Here is a 23,312-nt window from a genome sequence, read left to right on the forward strand (position 1 = left end):
GCCTACGATTGTCAAAGTTTATTTAAGTTAGACGATCTCTCCTTCAGGTTTTCCATATTGCCCAGTTTGTTCTTGACACTCGGTACTATGGACTCCGTCAGCTAACCCTTCTTGCCATCAATAACACCTCCACTTCGTACTGCTGCAACTTTTATTAAACCCTTCTTTGTTTTCTGTGCAGACTGTATGATGTGTTTTCTTTTCTGCCAGCACCTTTCTGCTATATTTGTGGTTGGACGTAACATTTCCTTTCTGCGTGGTCGTATGATGGAATCTTTCCTTTTTGTGGGTTCTTACTGTATGTTCTTCCCTGCAGCTTCAGTCCCAACCGCCTTTCCTTCTTCCGCTTCTCCGTATGCCTTTGAACATTCATTTCTCTTTTCTTTCTCACCTTCATTGACCCTTAACAGATTACAGCTCGGAAAGAGCTCATAATCCTCCATCTGCCAGTGGTAAAGACTGTTCACCAAATCCAAATCATCATCTCCTTCCAACCGTAGGACTCCCTCCTGATCTAGTTTCATACGCTACCTCCTCTTCGGAATCTGATGACAGAGCTTCTTCTCCTACCATTTGGGTGTGTAAATCAATGATGAATTTCCGCTCTTTGCTTTCAAGTAAAAGAGTGTTTTTCTTCCAGTCATGCTTAACTTTGGCTTGTATGAACCACCCTCGGGCTAGGATGGCATCGTACCCTTTCCTTATCAACAGGATCACGAAAAAGTCAAGCAGGAATGGCTGTGTTCCAATCGTCACCAGTTGCTCCGTGAGGACTCCCAACAGTTTGATCCCGTGCTAGTCTACTGTTAATAATTGGAACGTAGGTGGCCACAACGTCAGCTGTCCCAACCTTTTCCAAGTTTCCTCTAGTAACACATTGACACCGGACCCTCTGTCCACAATCGTGTTTGTTAGAATAATCCCTAGAATGCCCATTTCAACGACTGTCGGATACTGTCCAGATGAGAGGGCTAGCAGCATCAGGTCTTTTGTACTTGCGCCACCTTCTTTTTCCCTTGTTTTGTTGGTAACTTAGTAGTTGGAGCTATGTTCGTGAGTGCCATATGAAGTTGAGGCATAGTAAGCAGCAAATCTTTTATTTTGACAGGTACCTCGGTTTGTAATATTTGCCATACAATGTTCTGTTCTGCGCAATTTTGTGCGGAGGTACCAGTAGTGTCCTTTAGGTTTGCTTTCTCTGCCTATGTTGCTTTGTAGATCTCTACATGCGCATCCTCTAGTCGCTTCTTTTCTTCCGTCGGGTCAGGGTACACATTCGCTTGCTTTCGTGTGATGGCCAGAACCTCTTCTTTGTTTGTCCCGATGGTGATCAAATTTATTCCCGACTTTGGGCACTTGGCATCTTCATGATTGCCAGGTCCGCACCATTTGCATAATAATTTCAGTGTGTTTGCCGATGTACAGTCTTGGGCAAAGTGGCCCCACAAATTACATGCCTGGCATTGTACTATCGGTTGGCCATTCGCATCATACTGAATTTGACTCCTATTGCCATTATTGTTGTTGCCGTTGTTTTGATGTCGTTGATTATTTCTGTATCCTCCCAACTTGGCACCCTCCGTATTGGTGTTCCGGCACCCTCCGTAGTGGTGTTCCTGCTCCCTCTTGATGCGGAAGCCTCTTGTGTTAGGAACACTTGCTGAGGACCTCGTGTTTTCAGATTGAACAGACATGTCCCATGATCTAGCAAATCTCGCAAAATTGGTCCTTTGGACAGGATCCCTTCGTATGGCCTTCTTTCTTGCATTCGGTGCACCACAACTCATTTCCCTTGGTCTCCTTTTGCATGTTCTTGAATTCTTTCATCATCCGAATCATATCCTTTTGGAGGGCATGGACCTTCTTGCTGCCCTTTTCATCATCGCTGCTCTCCTCTTCTGAAGATGTGTCGTCATCTAAATCAAACGAGCTACTCTTCTTCGTCTTTTTCGTCTTCTACTCACTTTCTAGGTTCATTGCTCGATTGTATGCTTCAGTGTATGATGACGGCAGCACAATCTTCATCTTCTTCTCCAACTTCAAGTGCAAGCCTTCAATGAAACATCTTTTCTGCAGCCCATCAGCTAGCTTATTTTCTATTTTATTTATCAAGTCTTTTAATTTCCTGGCGTAGACTCGAACTGTTTCATTCTTCCCTTGTTTTGTGTTGTATATCTCGGCTACGATCTCATTGTCGTCGCGGAGCAGTTGAAATTCGCTAGTAAACTCCTTAAGGTTGTCCCAAGTGGTTAATTTCTGGGGATCTGCATCGGCGAACCAATCAATTGCAACACCCCGTAGGGTGGCTGGAAACTGCCGGACCCATTCGTTTGTATCTGTTATGCCATTCGCCCTCCAAATCATTACTCATGTTTTACAATGTCAAATCGGATTGGCTGCTCCATCACCATCAAATTTTGGCAATTTTTCTTTTGGTCTTGCCATTCCGGCACCAACACTTTGTATCTTGACACTAATGCTTTGTATCCCGACATCGACGCTTGTTATCCCGACACCAACGGTTTGCAGTCCAGTACCAATGCTTTGTATCTCGACAGCTATGCTTTTTGGTGAAGAAGGGTCTCCGTTAAGCGAATCTATCCGTTTTGGAAGTGTATCGCGAACGAAGAGTTCACTCTACAGTCTTGCTCCCTCGACACTCCAAGCCGTGCGAGTTGATTCTCTTTTGTCTGGATTCTCTTCCCTCGATGAATAAAAATTCAAAAACTCCTCCCTTGCTTCTTCCACCAACTCAACCCGCTGTCGAGTCTCCTCCAACAATTCCTCCGCGCTTTTGTGTCTGTCAGCAATCTTCTGAAACCTCCTTTTGCGTTTGGCTTGTTGTGCCAAAATTAAATTTTGTTGCACAGTATGTATTCCATCTTTTCCCTTTACCTTATTTCGATCCTTGTTAAGTTGATTTGGCACTAATCTTGATTCCTCCCACCTTCCAAGTTCATCGAGCAATGACACCAAATGTTTACTGTACTAGGTAAAGAAATCAACACATACAGATAATAGATAAGAACAACAAAACTCCTTGTATTATTCGCATATGCCAAAGACATTACATACAGATGATTAGATGATTTACAATGGTTCCAGAGGGGGGTATATATACATCTCGAGGAACCTTCTCGAAGGGGTCCGTTAACTACATACAACCTTTCGGCTACATAATAAGAACCTTCCCGATACCGACGAGAACCTTCTCGATATTGACGACATAAATCCTGACACATACCCTGTCGGCTACACAGTATTTATTGATGACAATACACATCCGGGGGGAGAGGGGCTGATAGAGGGTATGCCCACTAAGGCCAGAATGACAACTAGGTCAACATTGTTTAATATGTCATCAACATCATAAGATCTTTTGATGGCATCTAAACCTTCTCTACAAGTCTCGACCTCTAAGCGAGAAGCAACTTTAGGTTGCTGCAAGATGACTTCAACTTCCTCTGGGGGGAGAAAAGGGGGGAGAGGAGACATTATGAAAAATGTGACTATAGAGCCTTTTAATTTTCAATAGTACAAATTGTTGAGCATTCATAGTTTGGTGTTTGGGCTTTGGATACTGCAGTCCCAAGGATACAAAATTACAAATAGGGCATTCAATAGCAAGCGGGGCTCCTCAATAGGACCTGAGGAGTGAGCAATCGAAGTCTTGAACGTTGATTGGAGGGCATGTAATTCAGCACATAGCTCATCAAACATGAGGGGAGCTTCCACATTTAGGAGAGAAGTGTTAGGGTGAGGGTGAACACTATCCTTCTCCCTAATTTGAAATGGTCAGGCCAACTTACTGGACTAAGAATGTTCTTTCTCTAAATTATGCAAACTTGACTTCTTAGTCAAGGGGCAGTTCTTCTTAACATGGCCTTCCCTCCTGCACAAGAAGCGGACATTAATGACGCCCAAGAGGGAAATAAGGCAAATGTAATTATGACCTCAAATCAAGAAGGAGATTTCTTTTGGATTATCTTTACCAAGATCAATGGCTATGTGGACCCTAGCATCTATGTGAGGGAGAAGAGTAGAAAACTTGTCAACGCAAATGACTTTGTCAAGGGGTTTGAACACTTGGGGAATGAGGTTCCATGGAATGAGTGGTAGATTGCTAATGATAATCCAGCAAGGGGAAGAATGTGCCAAAATCTCACCATTTATAGCATCAACGGATCATGGAATGGCTCTTAAATTAGCATTGTGAACTCTCTAGAATTGTTTTTCAACAATTGATATTTGGGACATAGGGTCTTTGAAGAAGATGATAAATAGTCCATCTTGTATCATTCTAAGGTACAAAAATTGATACCCTAACTTCTTATTCTAGTTGTTACGAAGCCTATCATTGAGGAAGGATCTAGTTTAGATTGTTTTAATCAGAGTAACGAGACTCGCTGCGAGTTGAGTGAGTCTCCCGAGTTAGCAAGTTAGGGAGGGCTTGTCGGGTCAAAATGACCCGTGAGTCTGGCTTGGCGGGTCAGGGAGGGTAACCCGCCTAACTCGCGAGTGAAGGTGTGACTCGCGGGTCATGACAGTCGTGACTTGGCTGCGGCAATCAAAGTTTGGGTAAGTTAAAACATAAAAAAATGCTTATTTTAAAAATATTTTTGCAACATTCCATTTATAGCAGTCAGTTACTTCAACTTTATTTATATTTGATTGTTTTATGTTTTAAGTTTTAAATTCAATTTTATAATTTTAACTTGATGTCGAAATATGCTAATCCAAAAGTTTTTATAAATGTAACAAAAATCCTTATTGGCAAGGGATGATTGATTCAATTTCCATCTATGGTGCAGGGTTTAAAGTCCCCACTGAAGATGAGTTGAGTTGCCCCCTCTTACTAGAAATGGTTGAGGAGATGAAACTTGAGTTGGAGGACCATAGAAAGATTTGGAACCAAAGGGGGTGTACCATTATGATGGATGGATGGACAGATAGGAGGAATAGGACTCTCCTAAATTTTCTTGTTTCTAGTGGAGGTAATTCATCATCCTCTACTTCTCAAAGTCTAAATTTAATATATTATTGAATAATTAAAATTTTGTTTTATTGACTATTCAATGATAATTACTTTGTTTAATTCACTTTCAGAATCCACCATGTTTTCTAAGTCTACAGATGCTTCCTCACATGTCAAAAATGCAAAATTCTTATATGAGGCTATTGAGGAGGTGAGAAGGGAGGTGGGGGAAGAGAATGTTGTCCAGGTAGTGACTAATAATGCAACTAATTATGTTGTTGCAGGTAAAATTTGAACCTCTATGTTTTACAAAATTTAGTTTTTCATTAAATTTTGAAAATTAAAAGTTTTTTAACACATCTAAATTTTTAATTGTTTACTAACTAATTTAAAATTGCTGCAAGAAAACTTTTGATGGAGAGATGCCCAAGAATCTTTTGGACTTCATGTGTGGCCCATTGCCTCGACCTCATGTTAGAGGATATTAGCAAGATTGAACGGGTAAAAGCATGTGTTGCTAAGGCCAAAAATCTTTGCAAGTTCATCTGTAATCATTCCTTGGTCCTCATCATTATGAGGGAATACAAGAAGGGAAAGGAGTTGACTCATCCTGGTATCACAGGATTTGCCTCTAATTTTATTACACTAAAATCCTTGCCGAGTTCAAGGTTAGCTTTGAGGTGCATGTTTGTTGGTCCACAATGAAGTTTCTCCTCCTTCACCACTACTTCTGCAAGGATAGATGCAACAAACTGCATTCATGATGAAGAAGGGTTTTGGGAGCCATGTAAGGAGATTGTGGAGGTAATTTAAATTTTAAAAGCTTAAGTCTTAAATTTTTATAACTTAATGTATCTCATACATATTTTTGTTTTATTTTCATTGTGCAACTTTGCAAAGTTTCATCATTCCCTAAATTGGCTTTTTGTTTAATTGTTTTGTAGATCACTGAGCCCCTTGTAGCCCTCCTATGAGTTGCTAATGGGGAGAAGCTCGCTATGGGCTACATATATGAGGGCATGGATAGGGCCAAGGAGGCTATTAGAGCCAAATATGTAGGAGTTGAGGACAAGTATTGCCCTATTTGGGATATAATTGATAGGAGATGGCAAAATCAACTTCATAAACTCATCCACACTATAGCCTATTACCTCAATCCGACATACCATTTGTGTGAAGATTTCAAGGCAGATGAGGAGGTTCTTAGTGGCCTATACACTGTGATATCGAAGATGGGCATTAATGCCACAGATATATTGTTTGAGATGTGTAATGTTCTGTTCCCATATATGATTCACAAACACTTTTCTCCAGACAATTTGGCAATCAGATGTAATACGTACGGTGATTTGGAGGCTAGTACGACTGAGTTGGGATGGCGTACGGATGTCACTTTGCCAACATACGGACAATGGGGAGGCCGTATGGTATGGTGTGTAGAAGATGTGTCATATGGTGACACAGGTAAGGGTCGTACAGTATACTTATGTTGGTCGTACGGTAGGTTATGGATGTCGTATGGAAGATTATGTAGGCCATACGGTAGACTATGGGTTCTGTACGAAAGGCTATGTAGGGAATACAGTGAACAAAGAATGCAGCAATGGAGCTAGTACGGGGGACTAGGAGGCCATACGGTGGTAGAGTTGCAGTACGGAGTTACAATGAAGGTTGCCAATCACAGAGAAAGTATGGATGGATGATAGTTATGCACCCTAAACTATTAATCCCGAATTTTATCATACGAAAACCAAACAAGAAGATTTGAACATATCTTGAATAATTATATACCAAAAGATGATGCTCCGATTTGCCAGATCCGAGCGAAGTGTTACACGTGACGGAATAGGGTGAGAGTTGAATCCCACCGAAACTGAAAGAGCCAAATAGGGAAGATCTTTCACTTTCGAAATGGCGAACAATAGAGAATCCCAAAGGGAATTCGCAATACAGAGAAGATATAATCCAATCACATACCTATAACTACCTACAAGCTACAAGCTGTGCTTAAATACCCATCAGAGAAAACCTTTTCGAGGGTGTACAAAGATAGTCGACGACAACACTTACCAACAAAAACTAAAATAAAAATAGGTCCGAGATATATTAAATCAATCGGAACCACAAATACAAATATTAACTTGGGCCCCATATTAATTAATTAAAGTAACTAATTAAAGGTCATTTTGTTATGTTATTTAAATTTTGGGACCAGTTAATTAATTAATTTAATTTAATTATTACATTCAAATTTGGGGACATGACAAATCCTCGCTGCCCAAAGATTGCTTGCCCTCAAGCAATCTGTCATTAGAGGGAACGCCGACAGCTACAGGGTCCCAAATCAAATGCATAGGTGAGACAAGTGAAATGACATCAATCCTCTGCAAAACCACATTGCCCTCAAAATTTTGTTGTGCTGCTTTGATATAAATATTGTTATATCCAAAACTACTAGGATCCCAAGGGCGCCAATCATTAAACACATTAATGTCTAGATCCATAATCTTAATGTAATCATTGATCTCCTCAGGAACTTCAGAACACATGTAGATTCTATTATTTTTATGAGGAAGCACTTTACACGGAAAAATTGCAGTCACGCATGACTTAGGCAACACTGAAGGGTAAATTGCATATTAACCAACTATGGTTGCTCCGGCAAGGAATCGTCCATAGCATCTTTAGGAAGTTGAACAACTATTGATGGAACCTTCTCATTTGGAGGGCTACTGATAGAACCCAAATTTTCATCAAGATGATCATTGGGTGTTGGTTTGACAATATCTGTGTTGGTATCTTCCTCCAAAATGCATTCCTTCATCTTTGATTCAGGTACCAAATAGATTTTGTCTTTGTGGTAAATGATATCGCCAACCACCCTATATATGTCATCTTGCACTTGTCCATCCAATAGTTGGCATGCAAAAATATTGTTGGAGTATTCAACTAACAAATGTGCTTTCTAATCAGCTGGAAATTGAGCCATAGTGTCATCCAAGTCAAAGTTCTCCATTCTCCCAACAGGCTGGCAGAATCACTAGCTCTAATACCACTGTAATGTTTCGTTCTCGTATATGATTCACAAACTCTTTTCTCCAAAAAATTTGGCAATGAGATGGAATACGTATGGTGATTTGGAGGCTAGTACGATTGAGTTGGGATAGCGTACGGATGTCACTTTGCCAACATACAGACAATGGGGAGGTCGTACAGTATGGTGTGGGGCAAAAGATGTCCCATACGGTGACACAGGTAAGGATTGTACGGTAGGTTATGGATGTTGTACAAAAGATTATGTAGGTTGTACGATACACTATGGGTGTCGTGTGGAAGGTTATGTAGGTAGTATGGTAAACAATGAATGCAATACAATGAGCAAGGGAGCTAGTACGAGGGACTAGGAGGCCGTATGATGGTAGAGTTGCAATAGGGAGTTACAATGAAGGTTGCCAGTCACGGAGAAAGTATGGATGAAAGATAGTTATGCACCCTAAACTATTAAGCCCGAATTTTATCATACGAAAACCAAACAAGAAGAAGATTTTAACATGAATGTCTTCAATAATTATATGCTGAAAGACGATGCTCCGATTTGCCAGATCGAAGCGAAGTGTTATAGGCGATGGAATAGGGTGAGGGTTGAATCCCACTCAAATTGGAAGAGCCAAATAGGGAAGGTCTTTCACTTCCAAAATGGTGAACAACAGAGAATCCCAATGAGAATTGACAGTACAGAGAAGATGTAATCCAATCACACAAGCTATGCTTAAATACCCGTCGAGGAAAACCTTTTTGAGAGTGTACACAGATAGTCAACGGAAACACTTACTAACGAAAACTAAAATAAAAATAGGTCCAAGATATATTAAATTAGTAGGAACCACAAATACATATATTAACTTGGGCCCCATATTAATTAATTAAAGTAACTAATTAAAGATCCTTTTGTTATGTTATTTAAATTTTGGGACTAGTTAATTAATTAATTAAATTAAATTAAATTATTACATTCAAATTTGGGGACATGACAAGATGGATGCCTATAATAATGCAACATGGCTCATTTTTCAAGTCAAATTTGTAGCCAAGTAAAAATTGCAGCTGAAGTCTTATACAATCTAGTTTCTAAATTTCTAGCTTTAAAGTTCAAATTTTGAAATGAGACTAATATTATTTTCTTTTCCTTTTTTCAAAATTCAGATAGATGGTGGCAAATGTTTGGGCCTTCAACAAATCGCCATCCGCATAATGAGCTAATCAAGTAGCACTTTTGGATGTGAGCGCAATTGGAGCATGTCCGAGCACATCCACTCGAAGAGGCGTAATAGGTTATCTGTGTAGAAAAAGAATAAGCTAGTCTTTGTGCATTGCAACCCGCACATTAGGACCAGGGAGATTTTGGATAGTGACACCTCTTCGATTACTCTAGAGGAGGTTGATCCAAAGTCTGAGTGGATCACTGAGGCTACTGATCCTATCTTTGATGATGAGGGCCTAGAGTGGGTTGATGAGGCAAACAAAGAGGCTGAGGTTGTGGCTATGGCAGCAGAGAACCAAAGAGCTACAGTTGTTCGTTGTGGCACCTCGCAAGCACTAGCAGAGGCTACAGTTGATCCTAGAGGCACCTCATAGGTTGATGCTATGGCTAATCAGTCATCCAGGACCTACCTTAGATGCCTTACTAAGAGGCATTTTATAGATTATACTAAGGTTGAAGTTGAGGATGAGGATGAGGATGAGGACTAGGAGCCATAGCTATAGTCTTGTTTTAACTTTTAGTTTAACTTAACATATGATTGGAACATTTGATGATGACTATTTATGTGTTGGATTTCATGGATTTGATATACATTTTGATGGGTTTCATGGATTTATCATTTTATAATATATATATCTATGTTTTCTATTGCCTTTAACTACTATTTAGTATTTACTTTTAGCAATTTACCTTTGTACTTATGTAATCAATGTATGTTTAAGTATGTGATCAAATTACCTTCTATTTCATGATGTTATTGTGTTTTTAAGCTTTATTCAATATTGGGAGCATGAAATGTTTATTAAATCCTAAAAAATCTCAAAATTTCAAGGGTTTTGTCACTTTGCCGAGTCACTGTTGAGTCACTCGCGAGTCCGAGCCGGGTCATGAGTCAAGTTACCCTTGTCGAGTCTAAGCCGGGTCTGAGTCGCGTTACTTTGGTTTTAATGTCTTGAGTAGCAAAGAAAATAGCAAAGTTTTTGAGTCTACTTATTTCATTCTCTGTGACCTTAACCATTTGGTTATTAGGAATAAAAACATAGGTAGAGAAAGGCAAAATCTTACTTGAATCTTGTCCTCCATAATCATTGCTTTCTTCTCCTTGGTTTGTTTGCTTGAACTTGGCTCCATCAGGAATAACTGGGTCACTTCTTAGGGCTTGGATGAACAATCTTGAATGTGCTCCGACTTGTGAAACTGTTTCGTTGTTTTGAATGTTGGGTTTTTTTTGAGAAATACCACCCAGGGATGAGTTATGCATAGGTAGGTGGGAGCACAACCTGTCCTCATTAATGTTTTCAAACTGTCATACCAGCTGGAGGATGGACTCAATCCTTCGGAAGGCCTCCTCGTGCGATGAATGCCTTTGAAAGTTCAACCTAGTTGCAAAGCCTTCAGCAGGGGTAATTTTGACCAATCCAGTCAGCTTGCACAAGATTTTAGAGCCATCCCTAGAAGAATTACGGGATCTCATGATGAAGTCTAGAAAATGTTCCAATTTCAATTCTCTACTCGATAGCAAGCTTATTTCCAACCAAGCATTAATGTTTGTGCAACATAATTTTATTCTAAATTTCTGAATTATTTGACGTGAGAAAAGATATATCCTCCATTTCTTCTTCTTCAAAAATATTAATACAAACTTAGGATAGCCCGATATGTTTATTTTGGATATTAAAATCACTTTTTAATGTTTTTGTTCCAATTTTAATCAACAAAGGACCCCAAAAATATTTTGATTTCTTCAATCCATGACAATAGTAAAGATGCCATGCTCCACATATGCATCAGGCCCTACCACTGATTAAAACCTAGAACTTGCAATATTAATTGCTAGTAGTGACTATTTTTTATTTCTTCAATCCATGACAATAGTAAAGATGCCATGCTCCACATATGCATCAGGCCCTACCACTGATTAAAACCTAGAACTTGCAATATTAATTGCTAGTAGTGACAAAGCATTTATAATAATTTTAAAGTTCAAACTTTAAGCATGCCAAAAATTCACCAATAATGCTTCTGTTAATACAAATGTATTCTGTCTTTTGTTTTTCATTTACTCATGAGCATCATTGGCTGCTAACTTTGATAAAAAAATTCCCAAACTTTGTCTCTGATAGAACTTCACAGGCTGGCAAGAATACTAGCTCTGATACCATTGTAATATCCTTCCTAGTTATTTTACCCAAGGATACTCATAATAATTTTGCAAAATATAAGAGAATTTCATGCAACAATTTCAAATTTAAACCAACAAAATACTAGAAAATGCTGAAATAGAAACAACCTCAGAACTGTTATTGCATTAAGATAATCAACAATTACAATAAAAATCATAGAATCCAATCTTAAATACAACAACAGCCAGATTGGAGAATATTAGAAAAGAACTTGTAACTCCATATGTGAACTCCGTCATGAATTTACCACATTGATGGACTGGATTTGTGTCCAATCCACCAAGAAGCCTTAAGGTTTCCATCATCAAGTTATGAAAAAACAAAGCTGAAAGCTTCTCAAGTTTCTTCAAAAGAAAACTGAAATCCAAGTTAAATCCAAGCATGTTGAGGTGAATCAAGTCTTCTTCTTTAATTTTGTCATGTCCCCACTGTCATGTCTCCAATTTTTGCCCTTCCTTAGTGACAACATTTCTAGCAGGGTTGGTCTATTATCTGGTTCCCATAGGCCAGAAAAGTGTAGAGGGAACCAACCCAGGGACTTTGAGAGTCATGCATGAGCTTCCCAAGTAGTTTGGAGCAGTAGACAACAGTTTCCTACAATTTAGGAGAGATTTCTAATTTGTAGGGATTGACTAGGAGTTGTCTAATAGGCATTTGGAGACCTCGGCAAACGTTTTGGAGACTTAGAGTGCATCTCCTATTTTTTAGGAGGCATTCCTATTTTTTAGGAGGAACTCCTAGTTCAGTGACAGTTCTCTCAGAGGTGCACACAGCAGGGTAGTCATTGGGACTCAATTTTGGTTGATTGGGGTTGTCTCCTACTTTTTAGGAGCATCCCTAGATTTGAGGGATGGACTACCAGTTGACACATCTTGTCCGGCATTAGTCATAGACAGGTGACAAGGTCAGATTCATGTTTGATTGGTCATTTTGGGCTTTTCGGGACCATTTGGGAAATATTTTAATATATTTAAATATTTCTTAAGTTGGTGATTAAATAAATTAAATAAGGTTAAGTTTTAGCCATTTCGGAGTAATAAAGGGTTTTTTGGCCTCATCTGGATGTGCATCCTATGGTGTGATAGCTCGTTGGAAAGGTCTCAAAATTCTCTAAATCTTTCTCTTTGGTCTCAGGGCATTTCAGTGAATGGAATTCTATCTATGAGGAAAAAGGTCATTTTCTAGTAACATTACTTTAAAATAAGAAATTATAACATTTTCACTACACAACACCACTTGGAGACACTTAGGGTTCGATTTGGAATTGAGAGGGGGTTATAAGGAGATGGAACCTTCATTCTAAGATCATCATTTGCATATTGAAAAACTTATTTTTGTGAATTGGCTCTAAGAGAGCAATTCTTCATCTGGGACGCAAACCCCAGGTTCTGGATTGGCTGGGACGTAGCCCTCAGCAGTTATTGGCATTAAATTCTTCAGACAATGTGTGTTGCTATCAGGGATAGAGTACGCCATTCTTTATTGTGGATTCAGGTTGCAAATTTATGGTTTCAGCGTTATAGATTGATTCTTTCAGTTAGGGCGTGATTCGTTGCAGTCTTACGGCTGCCATTTGCAGTAGTTTGGTATCATTGTTGGATGTAAGCTCTTTGGAACTGCATTGGATTTATTATTTGGCTTTATAAATCAGAAATCTGCCTGGTACGATTTATAGCAATTATGATTTGGCTCTATGTTCTTATTTATTTTCAGTCTCCTCTCATGTTTATTGTTCATTATTCATTACTATTGTGAAAACTATCAAAAAACACAAAACAAATACAAAACCTTCTGCAACTTCTATCTATTCTCAAAGACCATCAAAGAAATCACAGGAAAATATAGTTTATTAATTTAAAAACTACAGCAGATCAGCAAGGGCATCTATCAGGGATCTTTCAGTGGTATCAGAGCCTACATCCTGCCAGCCTGTAGGGTTTGTGAGAAATTGTCACAACAGATTTTGGCATCTGGGTATTAGATAAAAAGTTTTGATAGTTCATTTCAGCATCTGGGTACTAGCTAAAAAGTTTTGATAATTCATTTTGGCATCTGGGTATTAGATAAAACGTTTTGATAATTCATTTCAGCATCTGGGTACTGGCTAAAAAAATTTTGATAATTCATTTTGGCATCTGGGTACTGGATCAAAAGTTTTGATAATTCATATTAGCAATACAGGGTCGATTTTTTCTCTGGCATGTTAGTTTCAGTTGGTCAGCGTGGTAGTTCATTATGGTAAAATTGTTAAGAGATATAACCCTGTGGAAAGAATGTGAACAGTCACAACAAAAATTCAAGCTTCAATTGCAGCAGTTCAATGATTCTATGTCAAGAAAATTTGGACATGCTAGGGATCATCATCTTCTTCTAGAAAGGATCCATTGCCACTAGACAAGAAAACGGAAGTAATTAGCATACTTGAGGAGTATAATACTCTTCCTCAATATGTTAGAGAGAACTTTCATTTCAAAGATTACATTGACATGCATCCAAAAATTTGTCATAAGGTTAAGCTTGCAAAAAAAGAATACCATGACATAGTTGATGATATGTTTTCATGTGAGAAAGAAGATTTGTGTCAACCTATCCATGTTCATGATAAAAACACCATAATGGATCAGTCACTTGCAGGGTATGCAGAAGAAGGGCATGAAGATGTGTTATCATTTGAGTTGCAGCCTATGAAAAACAAAAATCAGTCATCATGTGGGATTCCTAAAGAAGAAATAACTCTAGATCAAGAGGAGACACATAGCACACCATTGATTCATCAAGTTGATCACAAAATGGAAGAGATTACAATCATGGATCAGTCCATTAGGGATGCTGAAAGCATGTCTCCAAGGTCTGATACCTATTCTAATTTTTGCAACAGTAGCTCTAGTCGTGTGGTATCATCCATTTCACATGAAGGTAATGAGGTTGCTGAGTCTTCCTATGATGGTACTAAGGTTAAGTGTGTTGCACATGAGATTTATATTGTGGATTCAAACCACAAAGGTTCTGATTGTGTTTACCCCACCTTGGAAGATGTGAAAAAGGCTCAAGAGACGTGCAATGGATGGTCACATAGAGCTAAGAAGGCCAAGATGCTTGCTGCCCAAGCAAGACAACACTTACAAGAGGTTAAGGAAAGATGCAATCAGCTTGATAATGCAAGAAGACAAAGAGAGTTATACATTAGATCCTTATTTCTTCCAAGGGAAGAAAGTGAGGATGTTGAGCATACAAGGGAAGAGCTTCTTGAGGTAAGGCCACAAGAAGAGCATGTTGAGATGTGTGAAGAGGAAAATAGTTATGATTTAGAAAACTCAGTTTGGTCTAGTTTGCATCATGAAGTTTATGACGTTCCTCTTTTAAAGAGCCCCTTAAAGGCTCCAAACAATGATGATTTTAGTTTCACACTTGATGGACCAGCCACAAGTGTTATTTTCATTTGTGTGGAATGGAACATTATTGATTTTGATTTGGTTAGGCATGCATCATCTACAATGGAAGGACAATTGTTAAGATCATATGAAGCATCTTGTCTTAAAGAGATGATTAGGGAGACTAAGAGGCTGCTTATTAAGAAGATATTGCATTTTGATAATGTTTGGTTTGTTTGGCATACCACACCTTGGAGTTTGTTAGTAATGGAAAACATATCAGTTATGGAGATAGAGGTATGGATTAGATTTTGGGCAGCTAAGGCAGTTAATGGGACATGTTATATTCATTTGAACACACCCCATGGACCAGCACCTTTAGAGGAGTCACCTACCTTGGAAGGAGAGGCAAGAGAAGACCACAAAAACATTGTGCAAAAGTATGAACATACTTCTGATTTTCTGACTTTGAACAGCAATTCTCTGTCATCTCATGAGTCAAACTTTGAACCTTGGGTTGGTTACATTCAAGTTGGGGTGTTCAAGTGTGAAGTTGATCCTTCCCTACCAAGAGTTGATGACATATTAAGTTGCATACCTATTGGACCAGCCACAAAGAGCCTGTCTTTGTTGAGAATTAGAAACATCTCTCAATCATCAATGGGTTTATCACCTCTTCCATATGATAAGGCAGCGATGTATCTTTTGATTGAAGATTCAGACTTTTTAAATATTACATTGGGCTTTCAAGATCAGAATATAAGGGACTTCGTTGGTTACATGGTTAAACAAAACATTTACTTAACAAGCTTTAATGAAGGCACAGTAATTTGTGGAAATATAGGTAAAGTTGCAACAGCTGTTTGGAAGAGTTGGAAAAATATTCAACAAACTTTCCTTGCCGATGATTGGCTCATTTGTGAATTCCTAACAGCATTGGTTGTTGGTAGTAATTGTGGCTTCATTTTGAGTGAAGTTCTTAGTTGGTTGGATGAGGTACAGTTTCACAACAAAAACATAATGAGTATCAACATGCTGGAGGGATGTGTCAGTGCAAAGATTTGGGATCTTGGTATCAACATGTGTTGGGCATTTCTTCAGTGGATTCATATTGAGTAGCTTCACTTTTGGTATACAGATGTTTACATCAGAGTAGCGCAGTGGTTGGGTGGAGCAACATTTCTTAGATCGATATGGGATTCAGGAATTGATAATCTTACAATGTTGGATACAAATGACACATGCTTTGGTTTTTCTCATGATGGCATGCATACTTCATCTTCGAGTTTGTCATCTACATCCATTGATATGGCAGTGGTATCCTTGTTGATTGGTGATTCCATAGTCTTTGATTCCTTATGGACTAGTGGCTGTCCACACTGGAATCATTTACTACTTGACTTGGCATTTACTACATCCATGATTCAGTATGAGGGCATTGAGGAGTGTTTCTTTGGGACATTTGTTGTTTGGAATTGGTATGATGACGTCTATGATATCATTCGAGTTGCTGGTCAGAATTATAGAAGCATTGTTAGGTGGTCATGTGGGTTGGAATACTGGTTTATGGGAGTTCACTTTCACACCTTGCTGGTCTGCTTCATTGTATGTATGTTTCATGGAGTGCGGTTGAGATACTTCTTCATCTCATTCAGTACATTTGGTATTTTGGTTTGGGATCCAGGCCCTGGTCTCATTGATACATTGGTGCTTCAAGGTCCTAATGAATTGCTTTACAACTTGTGGTTCACTAATATTTATATCAGAGTGACGAAGCGTCAGCATGGTGGTTCCCTTTTGAGGCAGATTTGGAATCTTGGAATCACTTGGATTTGCAGTTCAATAGTTGAGGATGTGGAAGCCAATGTAGGCTTACTAGAGTTTCCGCCTTTAGTGTTCCAGTTTGGTTCTTTCAGAGAGCAGTTCATTGAGGAGTTGACAGAGTTGGTACAGTATTTGATTGCTCTTCCTTCAGCGGGTTTTCAGGAGGTTACTTGTTTGGGTGCAGTGCAAAACAATGTTTCTAGAAGATGGAACTACAAACCTTCCAGGATGGCTTGGGACCCTGAGATCATTCTTGGTTATGATATGGACTTGCCTGATGTTTGTGGAGTTGGATTGACATTGCTTGAGGACAAGCAAACTTTGGGAAGGGAGGACTGTCATGTCCCCAATTTCTGCCCTTCCTTAGTGACAATATTTCTAGCAGGGTTGGTCTATTATCTGGTTCCCATAGGCCAGCAGAGTGTAGAGGGAACCAACCCAGGGACTTTGAGAGTCATGCATGAGCTTCCCAAGTAGTTTGGAGCAGTAGACAACAGTTTCCTACAATTTAGGAGAGATTCCTAATTTGTAGGGATTGACTAGGAGTTGTCTAGGAGGCATTTGGAGACCTCGACAGACGTTTTGGAGACTTAGAGTGCATCTCCTATTTTTTAGGAGGCATTCCTATTTTTTAGGAGGAACTCCTAGTTCAGTGACAGTTCTCTCAGAGGTGCACACAGCAGGGGAGTCATTGGGACTCAATTTTGGTTGATTGGGGCTGTCTCCTACTTTTTAGGAGCATCCCTAGATTTGAGGGATGGACTACCAATTGACACATCTTGTCCGACATCAGTCACAGACAGGTGACAAGGTCAGATTCATGTTTGATTGGTCATTTTGGGCCTTTCGGGACCATTTGGGAAATATTTTAATATATTTAAATATTTCCTAAGTTGGTGATTAAATAAATTAAATAAGGTTAAGTTTTAGCCATTTTGGAGTAATAAGGGGTTTTTTGGCCTCATCTGGATGCGCATCCTATGGTGTGATAGCTCGTTGGAAAGGTCTCAAAATTCTCTAAATCTTTCTCTTTGGTCTCAGGGCATTTCAGTGAATGGAATTCTATCTATGAGGAAAAAGGTCATTTTCTAGTAACATTACTTTAGAATAAGAAATTATAACATTTTCACTACACAACACCACTTGGAGACACTTAGGGTTCGATTTTCAATTGAGAGGGGGTTATAAGGAGATGGAACCTTCATTCTAAGATCATGTTTTGCATATTGAAAAACTTATTTTTGTGAATTGGTTCTAAGAGAGCAATTCTTCATCTGGGACGCAAACCCCAGGTTCTGGATTGGCTGGGACGTAGCCCTCAGCAGTTATTGGCATTAGATTCTTCAGACAATGTGTGTTGCTATCAGGGATAGAGTACACCATTCTTTATTGTGGATTCAGGTTGCAAATTTATGGTTTTAGCGTTACAGATTGATTCTTTCAGCTAGGACGTGATTTGTTGCAGTCTTACGGCTGCCATTTGCAACAGTTTGGTATCATTGTTGGATGTAAGCTCCTTGGAACTGCATTGGATTTATTATTTGGCTTTATAAATCAGAAATCTGCCTAGTATGATTTATAGCAATTCTGATTTGGCTCTATGTTCTTATTTATTTTCAGTCTCCTCTCATGTTTATTGTTCATTATTCATTACTATTGTGAAAACTATCAAAAAACACAAAACAAAAACAAAACCTTCTGCAACTTCTATCTATTCTCAAAGACCATCAAAGAAATCACAGGAAAATATAGTTTATTAATTTTAAAACTACAGCAGATCAGCAAGGGCATCTATCAGGGATCTTTCAAATTCCCCAGTAGTGAGTCTTCAGCTTCCCCTTTCCTGACTTTCACCCTTACTATATATTCAGATTGCTCTCCTTACTATCATAAATTCAGATTGCTCTCCTGTTCTGCAAGCCATGTGACATCTTCCTCTCAATACATATTTAGCGGTGCCCAGTACTTAGTCAATCAAAGCTCCTTTGCAATAGCTAAGTATGTAAATTATAATAGCTCCTTTCTGCTTTTTGTTGATATATTATTTAATTTAATTGTTAATAATATACTATATCATTATATTAATAGATTATGTTGTATTAGAATATTATTATATACACTGATTTATTATTTATTAAACTATAATGTTATATTATATTAATTAAGATATAATATTATATCAACTAATATGTAATATCATTGGGCTATTTTATTAACTTAATTGCAATAATATGTTATAATTTATTTTTTCATTTATTTATTAAATATGTTTCTAATTAATTATTATTAAACTCTATTCTAAAAGTGGGGCATTAGAAGGCACCTTAAAAATGTTATAAGAAAGATCATTGTCAATGAGCTATTTAGAATTTTAATGAAAGAAATGCTGTATGAGTTTAGGTGTCTCTTTTGAGTATCAATTTGAGTCATCGTGTAATTAATTATGCACTATTTGGTATTAGACAAAGGTGTCTACCCAGTCCTAACGATATGGTTTAATGGAAATGAAATTGAATATTGAATGCATTTATGATTTATGTGCTTTGAGATTGTTAGTATGCTTCTTTGGCATGCTATATGTCTGATGTTTGGAATGGAAAATCTTATGGAAACCTAATTTTCGTTTGCAGGTTGGTCCAGACCCAAGACCTGTTATGAGAAAAGCGTATGGGATGTTTAAAAATGGTGGTAACCCAGATGAGGTGTGTTAAAAGGCCAAAGGCTGGGTAATTTTTTTTTCTGAATATCATCTTTATAGGTTTCGACACATTTAGCTGATTGTAACTTGGTAATATATTCATAGCTAAAAGGAGAAGTATCTTTATTTTGGCATGTGTTATATAGTTGTTGTAATGCCATTTACGGTCATGCAATCAAATGAATATTACTATCATTAAGATTGCGAAGATTGCTATGAATATAAAACTGTAATTATTGTAAAACAAGGATGCTCATAATAACAGGATATAAGGATGCTATTTCATTCCTTGAGAATAGAAAGCACAAAGATAAAATTCTTCTTGTTTTTCCTCTTACAACAATGCTGCAATTCAAGCCAGCCTCAACTTTTCTCTTATTTCATTGAGAAATGCCCACCAGATTTCCTCAAGTTGCTAATCTGTTGTTGCATATCAGTCAAGGTTTTCTTTAGAAGCTGTTACTTAATTTCAACTCATGTTAAAATTCAGTTCTGAAAAAGGTCAAATTCATATTCAAAGTTGCAGAAAAATACTTTTCATTTATATTAAAAGAATAGGAAATGTCCTTGTATTATTCTTTTTTGAATATACAAATGATATTTACAAAAGAATGAAATGATCAATGAATATGCTGAATGTACATACATCTCTCACACAGTTGACTGTGAGAGTAGCCTACTGATACTGATGCTTCCTATCTATGCAAATATCAAGACATAAAGGAAAAGTAAACAAAGATGTAGAGTCAAAGGGACCAGCCATTGCCTGATGTAATGACTGGTTATCTTCTTCTTTTAGCCTAGATATGTTGCCGCTACATTGAGTTGATTCATCAGTTGTGTCTTGCAAGCATGCAGAAGGGGTTAGATTTTGAGAAAAATCTAAGCAATGGAGGTAACCTAATCTCATGCATTATCGTCTACTTTACTATCATATCATTCCACTTGCATATAAAGGAAAAGTAAAGTACATTGGTCATTATATTATGCCCAAGTATATAGAATTTCAATAGAGTTTCAGATTCATAAATGCATTACTGAAGGACAACAGCAATATGTTCATACTGAAATGACAAAAGCAGTGAACGATTGTTAATAAAACAACATGGTCACATTGTTAGCAAAATAGGGGTCATAGGATTGAAGGCTATGAACTTGACAGAAGTAGAAATCGCAAGGAAGGTGTTTAAAATGCAAACAAGAGGATTCAGAATGAGAACAGTATGCCAATATCATTCCTCTATGTAACCAGTGAAAAGCATTCACATTCAAGTATCCGACTACTAAAACAAGGTGCAGAAGTGAATAACGTAAGGGCATAATATTGCCTTGTAAATGATACATGTGCTGTATTTTTTTAGTATTAATCAAACAGGAAGAATGACACTAAGTATCAAGTAGAGCAAGAAAAATAAACAAGTTTAAATGCTTCAGACATTCAGATTTCTTCAGATTCAGCCATTAAGGTCAAACAACAACAAATTCCAGTCAGGTGTCTTCTTAAAGAAAGGCAAATGTCAAATAATGAATACTTCATCCTAGCTGCAAGCAAAGACCTAGAAAGAATACATCTGCGGAAGATCATGAGTTGCATACATATATTAGAAGTACATGAAACATTTTGCCTCTAAGATAATAGAATTTAAAAGGGAAATCACATATATCAGAACTGTAATAAATTCTGGAAAGAAACTTATCTACAGCAGTTGAGTGTTCAATTCATCAAAGGAATACAAACAAGTATGAAGATACCAGGTGAGAATGTTAAGTGACAGGAGCTATATTACCGAAACCTTCAAAATGATGGCATCATATTCAGCTAGATTACAAAATATTAAGCAATATGAGCACAATATTTTATCCAAACAAGAGAGTAATGAAAGAACATGCTACCATATGAGCATACAACAAATGAGGTTAATCAAAGCTCATGATTTCCATCATCTACAACTGTGTCAGAAAATACTGTCAGTAGAAAATCCGCAAGAAAAATCTTTGCATTCACAGGAATACCAACAGAAGATGAAACAAAATCCAAATCCCACAAGTTTAAATGCTACAGAGATCACAACATTGCTCCAAGAATGCACAATAGTAGGCAAGCAAATGCAAACCCCATAGTTCCAAACAACAGGGTAAGAATACAGGTTAGATACCAAAGTATGCTAAACAAAAGGAGGAAATGAGCTTTGCTGCAAGCAAACATGGCATATTTTTCTTTTCAGGAAACTTCAAATAGTAAGAAGGAAGAAACCCATTTCGGGTTTGTGAAGAAAATGGAGGACGTAAATCTCAACATACCCTCAACATCAAGAACACAGATATCCAGTAAATATGCAGTTAGGGTTAGCAGAAATCTTTATTTTTTTCTATTATCCGACAAATAATGGTAGCCATAATAACCTAGAAAAAATCTTCATCATGGCAGAAAAATAGCAAGTTGTGAGCCATCTACATGAGAATAATATAGAAAACCCAGCAGAAGATGCAAATGAAGGAAAAGAAATCCCAAAATGGCAAGCACGAGTTTCATCTTTATATGACTATTGTATGCAAGAAATCATGCCAGAAGACAGGAAATGATGGATTACCTGTCGGCACACATAATGAAGCTGAGCATAATACAAGCAGCAAAGTCCCCATTGCAACCAAACCAGCAATGCCTTCATCAAAGTTGCCCAACAAGCAAAATATAGTGGTTATAACTTCAGGTGTTCGCCATTCACAAGTTTGAGTCACGAATTTGGGTCCAAACTTCCAGCTGTGAGGATAACTCAAGTCAAAATGTGAAAAACGACTCCAAAAAATCATGGCAATAGTGGTGAGGAAGGAAAAAACCAAAATGGCATCCAAATAAAACTATGCATAGCTTGCAATCACACATTTCCCTATGAAACTAATAGAGCATAATCTCAAATACGGCGGTTCAAATGAAAATGTGCCTAGCAAATCAAACAATAGCAATGAGCAACTAACAATGGTGGCTAAAAAGAAATGCAGGAAAACCCAAGCATGACGGCTTCAGCCTCATAAAAGCTCCAGTCGCAGAAAATGGTAGCATAGAAATGAATCAAACAGAGTCATGGCGGCTTCAAATGGAGTTGAAACCCTATCCTTCTCCTTAGCTTTCCAGCTTGCGTGAGAATGAATAAGGATTTAGGGTTATGGAAAAGTAATATGATTTTCCTTTCTTTTTATAAAAATTGAATGTTTTTTTATTTGCCAACTTTCGTATTGGCTTAGGTATTATGGTTTATAGATAGGCTTATTTAAATAAGTTGGTGAATATTTCTTATTTTATAAGTCATATTTTGTAATAAAAATATTAATGATATCATTATAAATCATTAGTATTTTCTATTCTTTATGCAAGGACGGAGGATGGTGGACTTATTCATATGACATAGACATGTGTCTAAAAGTGATGATTAAAGTCATTATGTTTTGACTGAACACTTAAATTGGTTGGGATTGTGAGGAGTTTTTCTAGGGTATAGTTTGGGCCGGATTTGGTTTTGACTAGGTAGTTTTGGGGGTTTAATGCTTAGTTGGAGAACTTTGAGGGTGGGTAAGAGTGAGTCATGGGTGTTATTATGACTAGTGCAGTTATAAGGCAGTAAGTCATCATTTTTGATGAGGATTGACTCCTTTTTTGGATCCTTTTTCCATGACTTCAATCCAAGGTAGTTCCTCATTTTCAGGGTCATTTATTGGTTGTTGAAGAATGATTTCAGAGGTTGGTGTGAATCATTTTAGAATTGTTTATTGGCGTTTGGTATTTATTTATGCAAAAATTAAAAGGCCAAAATTAAATAAATTTGTGATCAATTTCCTGTACATCTTGATATTGTGTTTGAAAATTTAAGACATCATATATTCAATGGTAATTGGGCTGCTTGCCAAGTGTTCAACAAAATGTCAAACCATTGAAATGTGAAAGAAATTGATACTTGATTTAGCTATAAACAAACAAGGTTTTACACATGACTGGGGCTTGGTC

The 23,312-nt window shown here is 37.7% G+C and overlaps 1 protein-coding gene across 5 annotated transcripts in view; it reads left to right on the top strand.

Moving 5' to 3' along the window:
• The window catches only part of LOC149572750 (Tetratricopeptide repeat (TPR)-like superfamily protein), a 366,782-nt gene that overhangs the window by 173,107 nt on the left and 170,363 nt on the right, over window positions 1–23,312 (top strand). For all 5 annotated transcript variants that reach the window (XM_089813834.1, XM_089813835.1, XM_089813833.1 and 2 more), the window contains exon 5: window positions 19,245–19,316. In XM_089813834.1, coding sequence (XP_089669960.1) covers window positions 19,245–19,316 — 72 coding nt within the window. The remainder of the gene's footprint in view (window positions 1–19,244; window positions 19,317–23,312) is intronic.

Source organism: Cupressus sempervirens, chromosome 2 (assembly GCF_028749045.1).
Source record: "Cupressus sempervirens isolate cs-2001-9-10 chromosome 2, ASM2874904v1, whole genome shotgun sequence".
Taxonomy (NCBI): Eukaryota; Viridiplantae; Streptophyta; class Pinopsida; order Cupressales; family Cupressaceae; genus Cupressus; species Cupressus sempervirens.